This window comes from Schistocerca cancellata, chromosome 5, assembly GCF_023864275.1.
Source record: "Schistocerca cancellata isolate TAMUIC-IGC-003103 chromosome 5, iqSchCanc2.1, whole genome shotgun sequence".
Taxonomy (NCBI): Eukaryota; Metazoa; Arthropoda; class Insecta; order Orthoptera; family Acrididae; genus Schistocerca; species Schistocerca cancellata.
The window spans coordinates 619,351,730-619,374,549 of NC_064630.1; the positions used below are offsets into that span (position 1 = coordinate 619,351,730).

The 22,820-nt window shown below is 41.5% G+C and overlaps 1 protein-coding gene across 1 annotated transcript; it reads left to right on the forward strand.

Moving 5' to 3' along the window:
* Positions 1–2,283: 2,283 nt before the first annotated feature.
* LOC126188049 (uncharacterized) lies at positions 2,284–22,270 on the forward strand. Its single transcript, XM_049929481.1, has 2 exons — positions 2,284–2,338; positions 18,715–22,270. Exons 1-2 carry the CDS (start codon positions 2,321–2,323, stop codon positions 19,552–19,554), a joined length of 858 nt encoding a protein of 285 aa, XP_049785438.1. The 5' UTR covers positions 2,284–2,320; the 3' UTR covers positions 19,555–22,270.
* Positions 22,271–22,820: the final 550 nt, after the last annotated feature.

A 22,820-nucleotide genomic window follows, 5' to 3' on the forward strand; every position in this document is an offset into this window, starting at 1 on the left:
GGCACGGAAAGAAATAGGTATTCGTTTTCTCCGCGCTCTGTTCGAGAGTGGAATAAGGAGAATTATTGTGAAGATGGTTCGATGAACCCTCTGCCCGGCACTGAAGTGTGATTTTCAAAGTATCCATGTAGATGTAGCTGTAGCTCAACAAGACGTTAGTTTGTGATGATGATCACAAAACCTCGAAACGGACGAACGATAGTAAATGAGCTCTGTGTAACGTTCCTTCTGAATAGGAAGAGCTCACTCATTTCATCTCCATCTCCGACGCGCAAGTCGCCCAATGTGGCGTCGAACGCAATAAGTACTTGCCCTCAGCGGCTGAACTTCCCCGAATAGGGGACTCCCGGCCCACAATGCCGTACGCTCATTTCCATTTCACTGGCTGTAGTTAATCATACTTGCTAAGTTAATTAATGTTACACAGAAATAAAAGCTTGACAATCCCTTCAGTAAAATGTGTACTGCTTCCATTCAGCGAACATTTTTTTTTTTTTTTTTGCCCTCCGATATGACAGAGTTGATGATGTAAACAAAGAATGAGACTCATAGTGCGGTAAGACATTGTTTATGAAGTAATCTGTCGAAATGAGTTATATTATAGTGAGCGTTCGGACTCTGAAGAAGAGATATTTCATGAAGAAATACATTGTAGGGAGAAAACTCGCTATAGCCTAGTTCAGAATCACCGTAACAACATGTGATTATTACTCTTTAAGAGAGTATGAATGTGGTTGTCTTCCAGCTACATGGTGCAGGCGCGGATCAAAGACATCTCAAGGAACATTGTGTTAAAAGCGTTTACATTGTTACAACTCGTATAATGATTTACAAGTTTCCCAAATAACTTTCCGCAAGTAAATTACTTTTACTCTCAAAAACCATAAGGAATTCTAAAAAAGTGCAAGCTGTACGTAACACAAGATATTTGTCCATTTTTCGCCTGAGTGCTAGGCCTCATGGATGCCTTTACGGCCTGTCCTGTACACAATAACAAATCCAACACTGTTCGTGAGTTCACAGACAGAACCGGTAAACCATAGAAGTCGAGAAAAGCAAGACACCGAGAGAAGGATCCTACACTAAGAAAAAAAACACAGACATACTGACTTCCCGAAAGGAAGCAGGAACTACTGAAAGGGACAGTTCAAATAGCTCTGAGCACTATGGGACTTAACATCTGAAGTCATCAGTCCCCTAGAACTTAGAACTACTTAAGTCTAACTAACCTAAGGACATCACACACATCCATGCCCGAGGCAGGATTCGAACCTGCGACAGTAGCGGTCGCGCGGTTCCAGACTGTAGCGCCTAGAACCGCTCGGCTACACCGGCCGGCGAAAGAGACGGTAGCCCCCACATTTAGACGCTCACATTGCCGAAGTTTTGCGTAGGGATAGTGAGTGCTACGATAATACGGGATTATGAGAGCACAATTTTAAATCCTATAAATTTCGATATTGTCAAAGTTGGACAGTCTGATGGTATTATAATTCTTAAATTAGTTATATGACGGACTTCTCAAATTTTCGGACGAAAGCCTAAAAAATGATAAATTTTTCTGAATAATGACATCTTGAAACTTATATGTAAGCAATATACTAAGCATTTTTCTAGATAAATTATTATTATATTAAACAGTTCATATATTTTATTGTTATTACTATTATTAAAGCCATACGCATCTGTAGTACAGTACATGTTGAAGTACCAGCAAATTATATATATTGGGGGGGGGGGTAGATAAGCAGAAGAAAATAAGAAACTGGTCAATACTAGATCTGTGCCTGACATTAAGGCACGTATGCAGACTGTAGATAAGTTAACAACAATTAGGCCATTGTTTTAGGCACTCCAGACCTAACTTATATTTTGTGATTTTGTCTTATGTCAAGGTGTTCCAGTCAAGAATAATAAACATAAGCCACACCTACTGGAACCGATATTTCAAACCTGGTAACATCCAGAATTAATCGCACTGTCACTGATCCCATCTTCCCAGAATTAATATGTATATTTGGAAATAATGGGCTGCGGTGTTACTATAACACTCAAATACTGTAAGCTAATGTTCATAAGTAACCGTTTTTCTGTTTCAGTGAACGCAATATGCTCTCTCCAATTATTCCGCATATATTTTCTGTTATCATTTTCGTGAAGGTCGACACGCTGCTTTCCTTTGTAGCTAATTTTCTGAGAAAGTCGACATGGTTTTTGTTCTGACTGATAACATTATACCCGACTGCCTTATCGTTCTTTAGTACGACTTCACATGTAGGCACACGGCGTTTAGTTTTCTTTATGCAGTGAAACGTTCCTGATGCTACCCCGAACGTGTGTGAGTACTGCCAAGACTTTCTTTGTATAAAACACAGCATCTGGCTACGACATACAGGGTGTTCGGAAATTCCCGTTGCAAACTTCTAGGACATGTAGAGGGGAGTGAGTACATAATATTCTGAACAGGAACTTGTGTCCGGAAACACCGGTTTCGTTCTATGAATATTTCAATACAGATTTTAACTCATCCACTTCTGCTTGAAGAATTAAACTAGGCGTGACGCAGTACAATTATTAGGTAAGAATTCGAAAGGAAACATAATGAAACATCCCTTTTTATCACTTAAGCACATTTGTTTGTATTAACGCTTAAACATTACGCGTCAGCATTATTCGAAAACAAAAAAGAACCCCGCATGGTGTACGTACAGAACAGTACTGAAGCATTACAACAGCGGCTCGATGTGATTAACGGTTGAATGGATGTTTCGTTATGTTTTCTTTCGAACTGTTATCTAATATTTATACTCCGTCACGCCTGATTCAGTTCCTCAAGCAGAAGTGTATGAGCACAACATTTTAATTGAATCCGTCATAAACAGAAACGGTACGTTTCCGTATACAAGTTCCTACTCAAAATATTGTGTACTCACTCCCCTCTACAAGTCCTAGAAGTTTGTAACGGGAATTTCCGAACATCCTGTAGTTAACCTATGTGATCATATCACACTGTTGACATCCTCCTTTTGGCTTATGTAGGTTTTTCGCCCGCAGTTGTTGAGTTATGAAATCTTACGGAGTACGTTTTTCATTTGTATTGTTCACGGTTTTGAATTTAACGTGAAAGAGTGTCTGAACTATCTTTAGTCCCCAGAGTCATTATAAATGTAGGAATCTTGATATCTATGTGACATTTTGTAGAAATGGCCGTTCCTTTTATCACACGACACTTATCGTATCTCGGTAAAATCATTTCTGTGTTAATGTTCTTACGCCTGTGTTTGGAATAACGAACTTCAATAACTGTTACGATTGTTTTACTCCTGCTGTCTGCTTCACTTCCAACCCTTGGTTAGGTGTTGGATGTTAATGCAGGAAATGTTCCCACTTTCAGCAACGTATTTCCTTTTCCACAAGGCAAGTGAGCCCCATAGAGAGCAAACAGAGAGAAAGAGAAACAGAGGGAGACAGAGTAAAATAGCACCTTGGAAGGAAAGTGCTTTCCTTCACATACTCGTTGCTGACTGAAAAGGGTAAAATAATTTGCATCGTATTCTTTTTGTAAATTAGCCGACAGATAAATTATCGTGATACTAATTACCTTTGTTTTGATAGTTAAAATTAACGATACTATAACACATAAAATACACTTATGATGTTAAAAAAAGATAATTGATATTTCTGTCTAGAGCTAAACTTTAGATTTTAACCATTAAGACACATAATTGCGCATAAAAGCTATCCGTCGGATCTCTACAAGTGTACAGATTGTTCAAAGACTAACAGTGTTCTTTCCGAAGGATAAGAACTGCGTTTACGCCCCGGTCAGGCAAATAGTTTGTTTCAGTCTTCAGGGAAACTTCAGCTCAGAGTAGACACCGCTGCAGTGTCTAATTCAGGATTATTACTGGATCTTTCGTTCCAAACGTGGCAGTTTATCTTCCAAAACGTTGCTTAAATATGAGGCCCAGAACGGTTTCCGTTTTGAGCTGTGGTCCACAGCTGCATATTCCAAGATCGGTAAACGGGGAAGGTGCAGTCGTGTTTATGTATGACTTTCTCGAAGCTCTTCGCTTATAGAAGTGCTATTATCACGTTCATCAATTATCGCAGAAACAACCGAAACGATTGTACCTGGTGTTTGGCAGCGTAGCTCATGCTATTCGTGGTACTGAAGGCTAAAAACTAAAATTAAAACCACCTCTTAGAGACGACAAACAAATCTGGGAGAAATGGATTCCCTGTAACACTAACCCGTTGCAAAAACAAGTGAATTATGAACTGAGTCCGAAATTACATAAAATTTATGTATTCCTCTTTATAAAAGCATTGTAGCAAAAGAAAAGAAAACAGTTCTTCACTCTTCCCTAAGCACTGAATCATACAAAAGCATTTGCATAAGAAAGTTAGCTACGATCATTAACGCCGACAGCGCACTATGAACAACTGTTTAGACGCTATGGTGAAGGTCTGCAGTTCAACGTTTTAATGAATATTCCAAACATTTCAATTCTAGTTTATGGACATCACATATAATTGTAGAAATCTTCAACTTATTGTCAGCTCCAAAACTACATATTTCCTTGAGACGGGAAAGCTCCTTTCCACGAATCAGCACGGTTTCCGAAAGCATCACTCGTGCAAAACTCACCTTATCTTTTTTTCACTTGATATCCTGCGTCCACGGAAAGAGGGCAAAAGGAAGATTCCATATTTCTAGATTTCCGAAAAGCGTTCTACAGGATGCAGACTGTTACGAAGGTAGGAGCATACGGAATAGCTTCCCAGATACACTTCGTTATCGAAAGTATCCGGTCGTCTGGCTGAAAATGACTTACAAGTTCATGGTGCTCTCCATCGGTAATGCTGAAATTCAATGTGGTGTTGGCCCACCCTTAGCACTGATGACAGCTTCCACTCCTGCAGACATACGTTCAGTCAGGTGCTGGAGGGCTTCTTGGGAAACGGCGACCCACTCTTCACAGAGTGGTGCACTGCGGAGAGGATTCGATGTCGGTCGGTGAGGCCTGGTACGAAGTCGGCGTTCCAAAACAACCCAGAGGTCTGGACTCTGTGGAGCCCAGTGCATTACAGTTATTGTCGTGTAACAACTCCGCCTCAGGCCGTGCATTGTGAACAGGTGCTCGATCGTGTTGAAAGATACAATCGCCATCCCCGAATTGCTCTTCAACTGTGGGAAGCAATAAGGTGCTTAAAATATCAATCTAGGCCTGCACTGTGATAGTGCCACGTGGAACAACAAGGGTTGCAAACCCCCCTCCATGAAAAACACGACCACACCATAACACCACCGCCTCCGAATTTTACTGTTGGCACTACACACGGTGACAGTTGACGTTCACCGGGCATTCGCCATACCCACACCCTGCCATCGGATCGCCACATTGTGTACCGCGATTCGTCACTCCACACAACGTATTCCACTGTTCAATCGTTCAATGTTCACGCTCCTTACACCAAGCGAGGCGTCGTTTGGCATTTAGCGGCGTGATGTGTGGCTTATTTGCAGCCGCTCGACCATGAAATCCAAGTTTTCTCACCTCGCGCCTAACTGTCATAGTACTTGCAGTGGATCCTGATGCAGTTTGGAATTCCTGTTGACGGTCTGGATAAATGTCTGCCTATTACACATTGCCACCTTCTTCATCTGTCGGCGGTCTCTGTCAGTCAACAGACGAGGTCGGCCTGTACGCTTCTGTGCTGTACGTGTCCCTTCACGTTTCCACTTCACTCTCACATTGGAAGCAGTAGATCTAGGGATGTTTAGGAGTGTGGAAATCTCGCGTACAGACGTATGACACAAGTGACACCCAATCACCTGACCACGTTCGAAGTCCGTGCGCCCGCGGAGCACCCCATTCTGCTCTCTGACGATGTCTAATGACTACTGAGGTCGCGGACACGGAGTACCTGGCAGTATGTGGCAGCACAATGCACCTAATACTGAAAACGTATGTTTTTGGGGGCGTCCGGATACTTTTGATCACATAGTGTATGTAAGTGGCTCGAAGACTTCTAAAGTAACAGAACACAGTACGTCGTCCTCGACTGCGGGTGATCATCAGAAACAAGGGTGTAGTCAGGAGTACCTCAGGGACGTGTGATAGGGTCGCTTTATTTCCTGTATACATAAATGATCTTGTGGACAGAGTGAGCAGCAACCTGCGGGTGTTTGCTGATGATCCTGTGGCGCCCGGGATGGTATCTTCGTTAAGTGACTGTAGGAGGGTAAAAGATGTCTTAGACAAAGTTTCTACTTGGCGTGATGAATGACAGCTGGCTTTTAATGTAGAAAAATGTAAGTTGATCAAGATGAGTAGGAAAAAAACCTGTAATGTTCGAATACAACATTAGTAATGTGCTGCTTGACATAGTCACTTCGGTTAAATATCTAGGCATAATGTCGTTAAGCGATATGTAGTGGAACAGTTTATTGCGCGAATTTTAGGAAAATGTGGATCATCTGTGAAGGATGCCGCATATAAGACACTATTGCGACCTATTTTTGAGTACTGCTCAAGTGTTTGGGATCCGCACCAGGTCGGGCTGAAGCAGTACATTGAAGCAGTTCAGAGGCGGGCTGCTAGATTTGTTACCCGTAGGTTCGAACAACACTCAAGTACTATGGAGACGCTTCGCGAACTCAGATGGGAATCCCTGGAGGGAGAGAGACGTTCTTCTCGAGGAATACTGAGGAAACTTTAATCTGACTGCAGAACGATTCTACTGCCACCAGCGTACATTTCGCATAATGACCATGATAATAAGATAAATTAGGGCGCGTACGGAGGCATGTCAATATTCGTTTTTCACCCGCTCTGTTTGAAAGTGGGACTGCAGCTCGTGGTCGTGCGGTAGCGTTCTCGACTCGCACGCCCGGGTTCCCGGGTTCAATTTCCGACGGGGTCAGGGATTTTCTCCGCCTCGTGATGACTGGGTGTTGTGTGATGTCCTTAGGTTAGTTAGGTTTAAGTAGTTCTAAGTTCTCGGGGACTGATGACCATAGATGTTAAGTCCCATAGCACTCAGAGCCATTTGAACGATTTTTGCTTGAAAGTGGAACAGGAAAGGAAATGACTAGTGGTGGTATAGCGTGCCCTCTGCCACGCAGAGTACTTTGGCATATGGAGTGTGCATATGGATGTAGAGGAAGATAACTCCATTTTGGGACAGTACGTTCTGGATGATGTGCTGCAGGGCAGCACACACAACAGCACTGAGAAAGAAGCAATGCATCGCAAGAAATAGAGACGCAGTGGACCTGCTGACATAGCAAAAGACTGATGATGACAGATAACCAGTTGATCCAGACAGTGAGCGGCTATTGATAAAATTTTCAAAATTTTTCTTTCCATCTGTCTTCTGACTCGTTTGACGCGACCCTCCACGATTTTCACTCGTGCCTCATTTCAGATAAGCACTTACATTCCGATAAATTCGATTTATTCAAGTATGTCTCTTCCTCTAAAGATTTGCACTATGCTGAAGTTATCCTCCGATGTCTTTATACATGTCCTATGACCCTGTTCCTTCTTCTTGTTAGTATTTTCCACATATTCCTTTCCACGCTAATTCTATAGTAAATCTCTTCAATTTAAACGCTTCCATTGAAACGTCCCCTTAGAACAATTGTATACGAGATTGTGCTTAAACTGACACACAATATTTTTAGCGCAACGCAATATGACTATCAAAGATCCCTGCAAAAGAATGGCCCTGAGTAACATTAAACTATACCTTTCAGAAATCACTTACCTCACAAAAATCTTCATTACTCGAACTACTGCAATACGGCGAGCGCCACTACTGCCAGATAAATAAAAGATTCAAACTACGGAAGTCACTAACTACTGATAGGGATAGTTAGCAAATGAAAGATTTTAATAGAGAACAAACACTGTATTTACCTTAATAGTCATAATATATATAGTAGTTCTTAATATCCAGTATTACAAAACTCCGCCATCTCTCTCCCCACATCCACCACTGCTGGCGGCTCACCTCCAACTGCGCAACGCTACGCGCTGTTCACATCCAGCTGCCGCTGCCCAACACTACAATGGCAGACAACAATGCAAACTAGCCACAGACTGCACACAGCACAGCCAGTGATTTTCATATAGAGCGCTACGTAACGTTGCCAATAAGAAAACATAAACAGTCTACTTACATAGCCCCCATGCTCCCCACAAAAAATTTTACAAATTTTACAATTTTTTTTTGGGCAGTGGCCAATAATGATTTGATAAAATTTTTCATAATTACAATAACAAAGAAATCAAATGCACACACTTATTTATATAATGTTGGTCAAAAGCTAAAATTTTCTCACAGTCCATAAAGACAGTCCTGATCATTCATCACAGTAAAACTGCCGTTTCTTTTATCAAAGTCTGAGCAGTAAAAGACAATGCACACGGAAGTAGATGTCCATGCAGTCTTGAAGAAGTAGTGTTGTCCTTCCAACAGAAAGACAGTGCTGACTCTTGATATGCTGACAGGTAATGGGCCACAACAGAGCAAACCCACAGCAGAGTCATTCGACGTTTTGACGAATATTGGCAGGTAGGTCATCACAGAGCAGACCCATTGTAGTCCTGGTAGAGATTGTGGTATTGGTGGGCCACCAGAGGTGCAGACCCAGTGCAGTCCTTGTAGGAATAATGGTATTGGTGCATCATCAAAGATGCAGACCCACTGTAGTCCATGCAGAAATAATGGTATTGGTGAGTCATCAAAGATGCAGACCCACTGTAGTCCATGTAGAGACGGCCAGCAGCCATCTGTTGCGACTGTGCAGGTGCACATTCACCTTCGAAGAGTCTTGCGGAGAATATAGCAAGTCCATAAACCACCACTTGTGCACTCACAAAGTTTTTGGAATTGTCCTTAGAACCAGCAATGCTGTTATCCAGTCCCTTGCTGAATTATTAACACACGTGCAAACACTAACAGTCCCTACTTCTCACATATTGTCTATATACTATGACCAACAGAAATGTGTGCAGTGAAATGAATACTTACAAGTTACATAATTTTATGAACTGCTGTCAATTACAGTTTTATAGCAGAAGAATACAATAACAAAGGTACAAAATACATCATTAAAACATAACAATACAGATAACATTTGTAGTACAGGCTTTACAACAGAATAGAAATAAACATATACATCAGTGTTACAGGAATTATGACATAAGTAAATACATAAAAGATCAGAATAACTTTTGAAACATCAACTTTACATATGAGCAACAAAACAGAATAAATAATGTCTCAACATCTTTACAAAGTAAATAACATAGTATTAGAAAAATTCTACAACATAGCTCTCATCAGCTAAACACATAAAGATAGGAAAAACACAAATACACAAGGGTACACAGAAATATAGAGGGATGACACAAAAGGAAAGGACAGGGTTTGTTTTACTGCAGTATTTTGCATGGAGATCTCCCTTTGTTCATCATTATTCCCAAAAGTACTATCTAAGCCTGCTTCCTGTATTCTGTTCACATCCTCTGTCAAAAATAGTTTTTCTCCACTGTACAGTATCCTTTTCTTTTGCCCAAACCATTTTCATATAGCTTCTCAATACATTTCTTACAAGTCATCATAGTTAGTTTCTTATATAGTCTACCCCTCTTAAGCTAACTTAAATCTACTGAGCTCAGATATATATACTAAGGGACGAGGCAATGCAGCATCACATAAAACAATTAATATAAACAGCAATAAAAAAACGCAGATTTGCGAAGCAAGCAGCATTAAGAAATTAGAAAAGCAATTGTAATATTACAACTAATATAAGGCAATGTGCAGCAAACAAGAAAAATAAAACAATAGTAACTCATACCTAAACATGACGTAGCTCAAGCAGAAAAAATATTACAGTAAAAACAACAATGCAGATAAGGAAAGCATTACTCGAACTACTGCAATACGGCGAGCGCCACTACTGCCAGATAAATAAAAGATTCAAACTACGGAAGTCACTAACTACTGATAGGGATAGTTAGCAAATGAAAGATTTTAATAGAGAACAAACACTGTATTTACCTTAATAGTCATAATATATATAGTAGTTCTTAATATCCAGTATTACAAAACTCCGCCATCTCTCTCCCCACATCCACCACTGCTGGCGGCTCACCTCCAACTGCGCAACGCTACGCGCTGTTCACATCCAGCTGCCGCTGCCCAACACTACAATGGCAGACAACAATGCAAACTAGCCACAGACTGCACACAGCACAGCCAGTGATTCTCATATAGAGCGCTACGTAACGTTGCCAATAAGAAAACATAAACAGTCTATTTACACCATATACTACTCTTCTCATGTTTACACGGTTGATGTTTCACGTGCAAAGAAAACTTTGCTTCAGACACACATTCTCAGAACATTTTTCCCAAAATCAAGCCTGTGTTTGCTACTAGTAGGCTTAGTTTATATACGAATGCCCTCTTTTCCTTGACTAGTCAGCTTTTAGCATCCTATTTACTTCGTCCGTCATTCGTTATTTCGGTTCCACGGTATCAGAATTTCTTCAGTTCATCTACTCTCCTCAATTTGAGTGTTAAGTTAATCGCTAGTCTAATTCATTCTACTGCTCACTAATTTCGGCTTTCTTTGGTTTACTCTCAGTCCATATTCTGTGCTCGTTTGACTGTTGATTCAATTCAACAGGTCATGCAGTTCTTCCTCATTTTCACGGAGAATAGGAAAGTCACTAGCGAATCAATGACGTCCCTTTACATTGAATTTTAACCCCACTCTTAGATATTACTTTGTTTTCTGTCACTGTTTCTTTGATGTAAAGGATGAACAGTAGGAGAGAAAGACAGCATTCTTGTCTTACACCCGTATTAACCCGAGCTCTTCTGTTCTGGTCTTCCAGTCTTCCCTCTTCCTTCTTATACGTATTCTGTATTACCCGTCTTTCTCTACAGCTTATACATATTTTTCTGAAATTTTGGAAGATTTTACGTTTAAGAATGCCTTTCTTAGACCTACAAATCTTAAGGCAGTGCCTAGATTTCTCTTAAGTCTTGCCTCCACTGCAAGCGTAACGTCAGAAATACCTCTCTGGTTCCTTTACCTTCCGAAAGTCAAACATCGTCATCAAACACATCCTCAGTTTGCATTTCCAGTCTTATGTAAATTGTTATATTGGATAAACGATGTGTTAAGCTGATAGCACTACAGTTCTCGCATTAATCTGCCCTTACTTTCTGCGGCATTGTGTGAATGACGTATTTTCGGAAGTCTGGTGTTATCTCTCGAGTCTCATAGATTCCATACTGTAATTTATTGTTAACTCGTTGCCACTGCTCCCAAAGATTTTAGAAATTCCCAAGGAATGTTAGCCGTCTCTTCTGCTTCATTTTATCGAATTCTTCCAAAGCTCTGCGAAATTCTGACACTGATGCTGGATTTTCTATGTCTTTCATATCGAATCCCATTCCTTATATCTCACCAGCAGACAGTTCCTTCTCCTCGTAGAGGCCTTCAGTGTACTCTTTCAACCATCTCCTGTACGTTTAACAGTGAAATTCCGTTTGAACTTTTTTAGTTCACAGAAAATCAGGTTTGCTTCTTTATATGCTGAATTTCTCCTACCGAAGACCATTGTTTTTCGATGTCTTCACATTTGTCTGCAGTTATCTCGCTTTATATTACCGACACTTACTGTTTATTTCATTCCTAAGTGGCGTATATTGCAGCATTCCTGTACTTTCTCTGATATTTTTGTACTTACTTCTTTCTTCCATCAACTGAGTATCTGTTCTATTACACAAGGGTTCTTCGTATTTATCTTCCTTGTACCTGTATTTGTTTTTCCATCTTCTGTGATTGTCGGTTTTAAAGATGTGCATTCTTCTTCATCTGAACTGGCTGTTGTGTTATCCGTTATCGTAGTATCTACAGCCTTAGAGTACTTTAAACGCACCTCGTCGTTTCTTCATACTTCAGCATCCCACTTCTTTACACATGAGTTGTTCCTTACTTAATTGATGTGTGAGTCTATATCCTGTCTTCGGTGCACGTGATAATCACATATCTGATTTCGGACATTCTTTGAACGTTTGTATTTTTTTTTTTTTTTTGTTCTAGTAAAACCCCATGTCATTCCAAGCATGTGTGTCAATTTGTAGCTCTCTATCTACATTATTCCGTGATTTATTCAGTTTTCAAATTTATACTGACTTTATGATCATCCGGTATATACACAACTATCTTAAAATCATTCATGGTGTGATGTGCTTTCCTTAGCCAGCACTGTACCTCTTTACTCTAACGTCACTGCGTGCTTCCGATAACGGCCACAGGAGGCCAAGTTCGATAATATCGTGGTTGGGTAGAACTTACAGAGTAGTGCATGATTTTGAAAATTTTCTGTTGTTGTTGTTGTGATCTATCTGTAGCCTGGGATGATGCAGCTCTCCTCGCTAGTCTATTCTTCACTAGCATCTTCATCTCTGCATGACTACCTCTATCTACATCCATTTGAACTTGCTTACTGTATTCATACGTTGGTCCCCCTCCGCAATTTATAACCCAACTCATCAGTCTATTACTAAACTGATGAGTCCTTGATGCCTCAGGATGTGTCCCGTCAACCAATCCCTACTTTTAGTCAAGTTGTGGCATAAATCTCTTTTTCTTCCAGTTCGATTCTGTACTTCCACGTAAGTTATTCTATCTACTCATATAATTTTTAGCACTCTTCTTTAACACCAAATTTCAAAGGCTTCGGTTCTCTTCTTTTTTGAGCTGTATATCATCGATGTTTCACGTCCACGCAAGGCTACACACCAGACGAATATAATAAATTCAGAAAATTGTTTCGTGTGCAAATTATCATCGCTTACCTTGTCGGTTGTCATCTTTGCGTGTGTTAACTATTTTCTATGTTTTAAAGTATTCTGACCAACATAATGAGACTCGTGAAGAAGCTAACTGGTGCACAAAGGAGAAAACTATCTAGTGAACGAATAAAGGTATATCACGCTCAAGTTAAAATATTTAGTGAATACTTTTCTAAGACTGCACATGAAAATTGCAACCGCCCTATCTGTAGTAGTATTATTAATTGCTAGAGGTGAAATTTTAACACCATTAGATGAAAGTTTTGGTGTCGGTGAAATGAGTGGCGACAGTGGCAATACAATTAGAAATAGAAACGACGCTGTTGTTCATGTTGATGAGGCTTTAAAGTCGGGAGCTTGTGAAGGTTACATGGAGTTTGGAAACACGAAACTAGAGGAGGACAGTATCGGTGACAAGAGAAGTTATGAAGAGTGTATGGATGTAAACACGACAGTTGACACAGCAGGTGATAGTACACATGTGGACTTTGCAATAAAATTTTGTTTTAAAGATGCGAAAAATGAAAAAAGAAAAATTCAAAGACCCTGCGAATTGGGTCAATAATGATGCAGTATGAGAGTTTATTGCTGCTGCACTGCTAGGCAAAACGTAAGTGGGATTTTGATAACTCAAAATGAGAGTATTATACTCGTATTTTCCACTTAGAATACTCAGTAAACCATAAAATGGAGAAGAGAATTTCGGGCAGTGGTTTGTTTTGCCTTTGAAGATGTGACGTATTTTGCCTCATTTGCAGACTCTTGTAATAGGAGGAAGTTGAAAAATGATAATAACTGAAATGAATCAAACTCTTTTAAAAGTTTTAAAAACTATTTGCCTCTTTTCTTTTCGTCCTTTGAATGAACCACTTCGGTTTGATTTGTTTCGTTGTTACTCTACGATGAAATTAACTGTTGCGCTTCCTTTCTAGGGATGTAACTATTGTTATTTCTTGCTATCAGTTTATTGTAATGTAATTGTAAATTGTCCCATATTCATTGTTTCTTCGTATTATGTGTTAATTATAAAATTTATAAAAATTGTAATTACGACTTGTCCCTATCCACGTGTGGCAACACACAATAGGGTTTCTGAGATCAACAAAAATCACATCAAATCATAGCAAAACCTACTACATACTCCAGATTCAGAACCCAAGAACATTTAAGTCGAAATTGCTCCTCCCCTCACTCTGATGTAGTATTCCTTTTTACAGCAAAGAGACAACTGTAAGCAGAAAGATCACTTTGATCTCCAGAGTCCTTGACATGTTTCCTTTAAGTAATTACATTAATACACTCCTGGAAATTGAAATAATAACACCGTGAATTCATTGTCCCAGGAAGGGGAAACTTTATTGACACATTCCTGGGGTCAGATACATCACATGATCACACTGACAGAACCACAGGCACATAGACACAGGCAACAGAGCATGCACAATGTCGGCACTAGTACAGTGTATATCCACCTTTCGCAGCAATGCAGGCTGCTATTCTCCCATGGAGACGATCGTAGAGATGCTGGATGTAGTCCTGTGGAACGGCTTGCCATGCCATTTCCACCTGGCGCCTCAGTTGGACCAGCGTTCGTGCTGTACGTGCAGACCGCGTGAGACGACGCTTCATCCAGTCCCAAACATGCTCAATGGGGGACAGATCCGGAGATCTTGCTGGCCAGGGTAGTTGACTTACACCTTCTAGAGCACGTTGGGTGGCACGGGATACATGCGGACGTGCATTGTCCTGTTGGAACAGCTAGTTCCCTTGCCGGTCTAGGAATGGCAGAACGATGGGTTCGATGACGGTTTGGATGTACCGTGCACTATTCAGTGTCCCCTCGACGATCACCAGTGGTGTACGGCCAGTGTAGGAGATCGCTCCCCACACCATGATGCCGGGTGTTGGCCCTGTGTGCCTCGGTCGTATGCAGTCCTGATTGTGGCGCTCACCTGCACGGCGCCAAACACGCATACGACCATCATTGGCACCAAGGCAGAAGCGACTCTCATCGCTGAAGACGACACGTCTCCATTCGTCCCTCCATTCACGCCTGTCGCGACACCACTGGAGGCGGGCTGCACGATGTTGGGGCGTGAGCGGAAGACGGCCTAACGGTGTGCGGGACCGTAGCCCAGCTTCATGGAGACGGTTGCGAATGGTCCTCGCCGATACCCCAGGAGCAACAGTGTCCCTAATTTGCTGGGAAGTGGCGGTGCGGTCCCCTACGGCACTGCGTAGGATCCTACGGTCTTGGCGTGCATCCGTGCGTCGCTGCGGTCCGGTCCCAGGTCGACGGGCACGTGCACCTTCCGCCGACCACTGGCGACAACATCGATGTACTGTGGAGACCTCACGCCCCACGTGTTGAGCAATTCGGCGGTACGTCCACCCGGCCTCCCGCATGCCCACTATACGCCCTCGCTCAAAGTCCGTCAACTGCACATACGGTTCACGTCCACGCTGTCGCGGCATGCTACCAGTGTTAAAGACTGCGATGGAGCTCCGTATACCACGGCAAACTGGCTGACACTGACGGCGGCGGTGCACAAATGCTGCGCAGCTAGCGCCATTCGACGGCCAACACCGCGGTTCCTGGTGTGTCCGCTGTGCCATGCGTGTGATCGTTGCTTGTACAGCCCTCTCGCAGTGTCCGGAGCAAGTATGGTGGGGCTGACACACCGGTGTCAATGTGTTCTTTTTTCCATTTCCAGGAGTGTACATATTCATGATGTGGTCGTTTTCCACAGAAAGTATATAAATATTCGTTGTAAAAATTCAAACAACTTTTTCTTGCTGTAGTCTAATATTTATTTACGTTCTCGACGCGTTTCGCCTTTTACTCGTATTATGACACCTTTAGTGGATTTAACCTAGAATAATACAGACTTCTTGCTCGAAACAGTTCACGTCATAATTTTTACGTGAATACATTATTCTTTATAGAATTATTTCATGGAGGTCGTGTTGTACAGCTTTAATGGATGTTAAGCACTGCGTTATGCGATGCGCACCTGTATTAGTATATTTTATTAGAGACGATCGATTTCGATCTGGTATCAGACCACGATAGGATCAAAAAAAAAAAAACAACTATGTAAATATGCAAATGCGTAGCTGATGTACGGCATGTTTTGAACCAGATAATGGTTTGATCCCAGACGGAAAGCGATTGTCTCTAATAAAGTATAGTGATACAGCTGTTTGCATAGCTGAGATGCTTTTTGGACCCGATAACAGTCTGATCCTTGACCGAAATGGATCTTCTCTAGTGAAATATACTGGCAGAGTTCTGTACTGCATAATACAGTTCATAATATTTGTAACATTTATGTACAGCATACACAAATAAGAAAAGGGACACCAGGTGAACAAACAGTATTGCGACAGAAATCGCTCACAGATATCACGAGAAAAATCTTCAGTCCTCGCCTGAGCAGTAGTGTTGTTTTACATCATTTAAATAACGAAGTGTGAAAATTACAAAACGAACAGATCTCTATTTCGATATACGTTGACTTTTCATAAGGAAAGCGACAGTGTGACCTTTAACCTATGAGCAGATCTCGGCAAGTAGGAAGAATAACTGTAAGTGATAATTTATTCATGTAAACATTATACTGTGATTATATTTTCATTCAGTGATGTTCCACAGCTCTTACGTATTTGAAAAATGTCATATAAACACCATGACATGCTAGTAAAAAAGCTTGTTTTACACAACAAGTTGCCGGCCGCGGTGGCCGAGCGGTTCTAGGCGCTTCAGTCCGGAACCGCGCAACTGCTACGATCGCAGGTTCGAATTCTGCCTCGGGCATGGATGTGTGTGATGTCCTTGGGTTAGTTAGGTTTAAGTAGTTCTGCGTTCTACGGGACTGATGACCTCAGATGTTAAGTCCCATAGTGCTCAGAGCCATTTGAACACAACTAGTTTCAGTCGTCTGAGCATCATCAGGTTCATTAAATTATTCACAGTACCATTATAGGTGAATTATAAAACCGTTATCGTGAGGTCATAAAATCATGAATAATACACTGTCATCATATCACAATATAAATTACGTCTCACTCTAAGCAATTCCGACATGGATGTATACACTCCCTAGCAAAATTTTTATAGATTGATGACATAATTTATATTACCTACCAATATGATGACAGTGTATTATCCATGGTTTTATCACCTGACGATAGCGATTTTATATGTAGCCTAACATGATGCTATGAATTGTTTTATGAAGCTGATGATGGTCACACCACTGAATCTGGTTGTATAATTAAATATTTTACTGGCAATTCAAGGCGGTAATATGACATTTTTCCATTATGCTGTGGGTTGTGTCCAATGTGTAAGTATCCATGTAAAACTGAAACTATATTATTTCCATATTAAATCCACTGGGAAATGCGTTTCATATACAATGGTTGGAACTTAAATAGTGACAACTATTTATTCACAACCGATACAAAAGGGTTACATGTTTGCACCTGTTACCGTCCTTCAGAGTAGTCACCAGCGTTGTGTAGAACCCGTTGCCATCGATGTGGATGGCGTTGTATACCGTTAGCACAGACTGTTCTGTTGATGGTGCGTATGGAGCGGTCTACTGCCTGTCGAATCTCTGGAACAGTTCTGAAGCGAATACCACTTTCAGAATCAAATCAAAATCACAAGGACTTAAGTCCGGGGAGTATGGTGAACGGTACAGTACTTCCCACCCGGCCGCAGTGAGGTTAGTTAGGTTTAATTAGTTCTAAGTTCTAGGCGACTGATGACCTCAGAAGTTAAATCACATAGTGCTCAGAGCCATTTGAACCATTTTTGAAGTACTTCCCAGTCCAACGACCGAAGAGAGCAGCCACAGCTTGCACTGTATGCGCCCGCGCATTGTCGTGCAAAATGATGGGTGGGTTGCGCAGAAAGTGTCGCCGCTTCTTTGGCAAAGCTGGTCGCGGGTAATGCTCCAAAACCAAACAGTAGTACGACTTAAGTCCATGTGACGTTGATATGATTCTGAAGATGAAGGAACTACTTCGTGGCATTAGCTTCAGAACTGTTCCAGAGATCTGATAGGCAGTAGACCGCTCCATTCGCACCATCAACAGAACAGGCTCTGCTAACGGTATACTACGCCTTCCACATCGTTGGCAACGGGTTCTACACAACACTGGTGAATACTTTGAAGGACAGTAACAGGTGTAAACATGTAACTCTTTTGTATCGGTTGTGAATAAATAGTTGCCACTATTTAAGTTCCAACACTCGTAAAAGACTAAATGCGTCTAGAACGTAAACAAATATCAGAGAGCAACAAGAAAAAGACGACAGAATTTATATAGCGAAGGATGTCGTTATTAATTAAATGTTTGGTAACGTGGAATCTTAATTTTGTAGGACAACAGAAATGTTTATGAGTACTATAGACGTATGGGGGAGGGCGGGGTGGTTCGTGGTGATGCAAAATCTGTGACCTAGGACACCACTGCCTGTAAATCTCTCTCTATTGTAATTTCACGGTTTCATTGCTTGAGCAACACTTTAAGGAAATTCATCTCACGAAATCTACTACTATCAAAAGTCGTTCAAATGGCTCTGAGCACTATGGGACTTAACATCTGTGGTCATCAGTCCCCTAGAACTTAGAACTACTTAAACCTAACTAACCTAAGGACATCACACACATCCATGCCCGAGGCAGGATTCGAACCTGCGACCGTAGCGGTCACGCGGTTCCAAACTGAAGCGCGTAGAACCGCACGGCCACACCGGCCGGCCATCAAAAGTTGTAGTAAATAAATTTCTCGGTTCCTATGTTGCAGATAACTCTTTTGCTTTTGTCGCTGCTGTCGGCGGCTGCCTCAGTCGGTGATGGCACCTCTGGTGTCGCCGGCAAGGCGAAACCTCCACCAGCCGGAGCCGTCAGTAGCTTCCCGGGACAGAAGAGGCGCCCACCTGACAGGAAACTTCCAGCCAGCGCACAAGGTCAGGGAACGCAGACCCGCCGACCGACACGGAAGCCAGCGAAACAGCGGCCTGCCAGAAGACCGCAGCGCAGACCTCTCCAGCAGACACAGGGCAACACGCAGGACGCGAACGGCAACCAGGCGGGAGCAGCTTCGTCCGACCCCTGGCAGACTCCTTCCTACGTCGTTTGCTATCTGTACCCTGCATCCCCAGTCTACCAGGATATCAGTCCAAATCAACCATTCGCCGCCACCAACAACGGAGTTATGTATCTGCCTTACATTGGTTACAAAATCTCAGCACCGACGAATGCGGGAAGCGGCGCGTCTGCCGATTCGGTGAATAAGATGTTTGTGCCGCAAATGGGGTACCCTAGCCCACTTTATCCATCGAGGCTACTATGTCCGCTTCACCAATCTGTGAGCGCGTACGATACAGTTTCACCACTGTCAGTTACACAATATGTTGACAATGATTCAGACAACATGCCGGCCACTAATGATCCTAATATATTTGTTGTGGATACAGATGCTGGAATGTTCAATTATCCTTACGATGGGGAATCTCCAATACCCTACGACAATGTCTATGGACCATCTGGGCTTGCACCAGAGAGTATGTACCCAAATGGTGGCTATGGGGCACCTCAAGCATTTGGTTACCCACCTCAATTTCCCTTTCGAGCAAATTTATGATCAAATATTTTTCAGATGACCGTCAACAGCATCAAAATACTTGGAGAAATGCAGGACACACACTATGCTGTCTTACAGTACATTTATTCACAACCAGTTTCGATCATGGACCGTCTTCACTGTGGAAAAACATCTACTGCGACAACTTCACATGGCATAAATGCTATTGAACCACGAAAGTGTATGCCGTTGCTGACGTGAAAACTTAAGAAAACTCATGCTTGACTCCGTAATACAGGCTTAACCAAGCAGAAAACAGCGTTGAAAACACGGAAACAATGTAAGAGAGTAAGTCCACAGTAGGTTGTGCCTGAGCAATGGCGCCGATCACTGACTGCTCTTACATGTTTTGATGTTTTCAACACTGTTTTCTGCTTGCCTAAGCCTGTATTAGGGCATTAAGTATTAACTTTCTTACGTTTTCAAATCAGCAATGGTGTATACATTGCTGGTTAAACAGCATGTATACCATGTGAAGTTGTCACAGTAGATATTTTTCCACTGTGTATGATCAAAACCGGTAGTGAATAAATGTATTGTAAGGCAGCACAGTCTGTATCACGCATTTCTCCAAGTAATTGCTGACGCTGCACGCACTCGTTATGGACACAATCATAGGTGGACACACATAAGACAGAATCTTCAAAACCATCAAGAAACATTTACAATAAGGTGTAATTATATAATGCTGTATTTCACCATTTAGCAGTTATCTAACTTCACCTCTTCGGCCACTATCAAGCTACCTAACAATAAAAGTTTATTTTCGTACAGCTTGTTATATCCTACGTATCAGTGTGGGGGAAACCAACATGTGACGGCGTCTCCAATAAGAGTCTCAACAGCCATAGTGCAGTTGGGCAAAGCTACCCCAGATGTGAAGTCCAAATACAAGATGGAAAAAGTGCAGCCCTTTTGCGGATTTTGTTACTTTACCACCACATGTTACTCCCCCTCAACACTGATGTAGGGAAAATAACAAGCTGTACGAAAATCGATTTTTATTGTGAGTCGGGTGATAACGCCCAAGAAGTAGAAATTAGCAGATTACTTCACAATCACATAAAACGTTGGTTGCAAAATAAAAGACAGAAAATGTTTTCATTTAAGAAATTTACAGCGGCTATAAAAAAGACCATTGATATGATTCGTTTTTCGGAACGTTTGCACAGAGTATGTCGTGAGATGTATCTGATTATTCGGAAAGGCTTAAAAAATTTTAACTACGCTCAAATGCCTTCTCAAAATGGTAGCGAGTCTTTCACACAAGTATAGGACGTACATTTTTTTCGTTTAATGTGGCATGTAAAATCCAGTTTAATGTAAACAAACTGGGAGAACATCGCCGTGCTTTATTTCTACTCAGCTGCACAGCACAATACTTCTGTTGGTGATTATTCTTAGCTTTTCCAAGCATCAGCTCTCTTTGTGATAAACTAACCGCAACGAACATTAGGACGAAAAAATTGTAACGTTTCAAGAAATTCCTCTACTGTGAATTTTTTGATAAGGGTATTTACAAACACATATATTTCAGAATCATTTCGTGGGCGTTCACAACCTCAATATGTTTTAAGAACGAAAACGCATCTATTTATTGTCGGTACTATTAGCTAATTTCGACCGTTGGACATTTTCAAGCGCCTGAAATACATCCACAAAAAGTTGACTTTGGCTTCACATTACAATTGTATGTGTGGTGTCTGTTCTTTCGGATATGTTCGCAAGCACAGGCTGCGCATAGTCACGATTCCGCGCCAGTTTTTTTACATGCTGTAAGAGAAATACCGACGTCAGCCGCATTAGGGTACTGCGTGGCGACAAGTGATCATTTGTGTCAGAACGGCATTAGAACCCAGATTTCGCGCTTTATGCTAACACCTTGGCTATCCGAGTACGTTTCACGTACAACCCAAATTCCCAACTCGTCACACACTGTTTCTGTAGCGGCCCTCTGGCCATTTTCATCATTGCTCGCAGCATCAAGCATTATTTCTGTGGGAGGTACATCAACACTGAAGATATCATGAAGTACCGTCAAAGCTTCATTATGTGTGTGGTATCAGTTCTTTCCCTACCTTTCTTCATATACACAATGACACATGGGGCTGTAAATGTCGAGAAATAACCCAAAGTGGATGACAAACGTTGAACATGTGACGATACACCGTTGCACTTGTAGTGTCTGGGCTTGTCGATCCTGCCATCGCCGGTAGGAGCAGTGCTACACATCGCACACTGCGCGAGGCAATACTTGCATTCAAGCAAACGGTACAAAGTCCAAACATCTTTTGTAAAAGTGATCTTTTGTAAGGGTAGAGTCACAGAATTACTATTTCTCATGTCACCAAGCAAAAGTTGTTCTTATTTTGTGTTTCTTTCCTTTTCTCCCTTCTTTCCTTATTTACAAACTTTATTTAGTACAGAAAACTTAGGTCATTTACTGGTATCGACGCAATTCGGAAGCTTGTACTGATTTACTTGTGACGCAGTACGGTAAGTTTTGTTGTACTGTACTTTACAATAAACTAGTGTAGACCGTGAAACCGATAAATAAAATAATGTTACCTCAATGTGAACACATAATCGTCTGAAGCAATGAAAAACAAAACTGCTTGCCAGACGCAAGGCACGAACCGAACCCGAGGCGCTGAAGTTGTACACGTAAACCCGGAGCCACATGGACTTGAAAGCTTGACTTGGTTAAGGAATATATATATATATATATATATATATATATATATATATATATATATATATATATATATGTGTGTGTGTGTGTGTGTGTGTGTGTGTGTGTGTGTGTGTGTGTGTGTGTGTGTGTGTGTGTGTGTTTATATATGTATGTATGTCAGGTGCTACAGACTGATACGCCCAACCGCTGCTCGTGCAGCGAGGTACGTCATCTGGTGACGTCACATGTTCAACATTAGTCGTCCACTTTTGAGCTTTTTCCCCACATTTGTGTCTTGTATAAGAATCACTCTGTATGTATGTAAAAAATTTAAAAATTTATAAATAAAATAAAAATAAATAAAAAATGTATAACATGACTTCATGCCATTTACGCTTTTAGAATTTGTTTTGCTTCATAGCACAACAGTAGAGGTATATACACATAGTATGTATTTAAGTCTGTTACTGTATTTTAAGACATACTTTGTTCATGTGCCTTTAAATTCTTTTAAAAATCCTGTAAGCCTTTGTTAACACTTCAGTAGTTTGTATTACATTTTATGCACCTGCTGGTGTGGCCCATTAGGCAG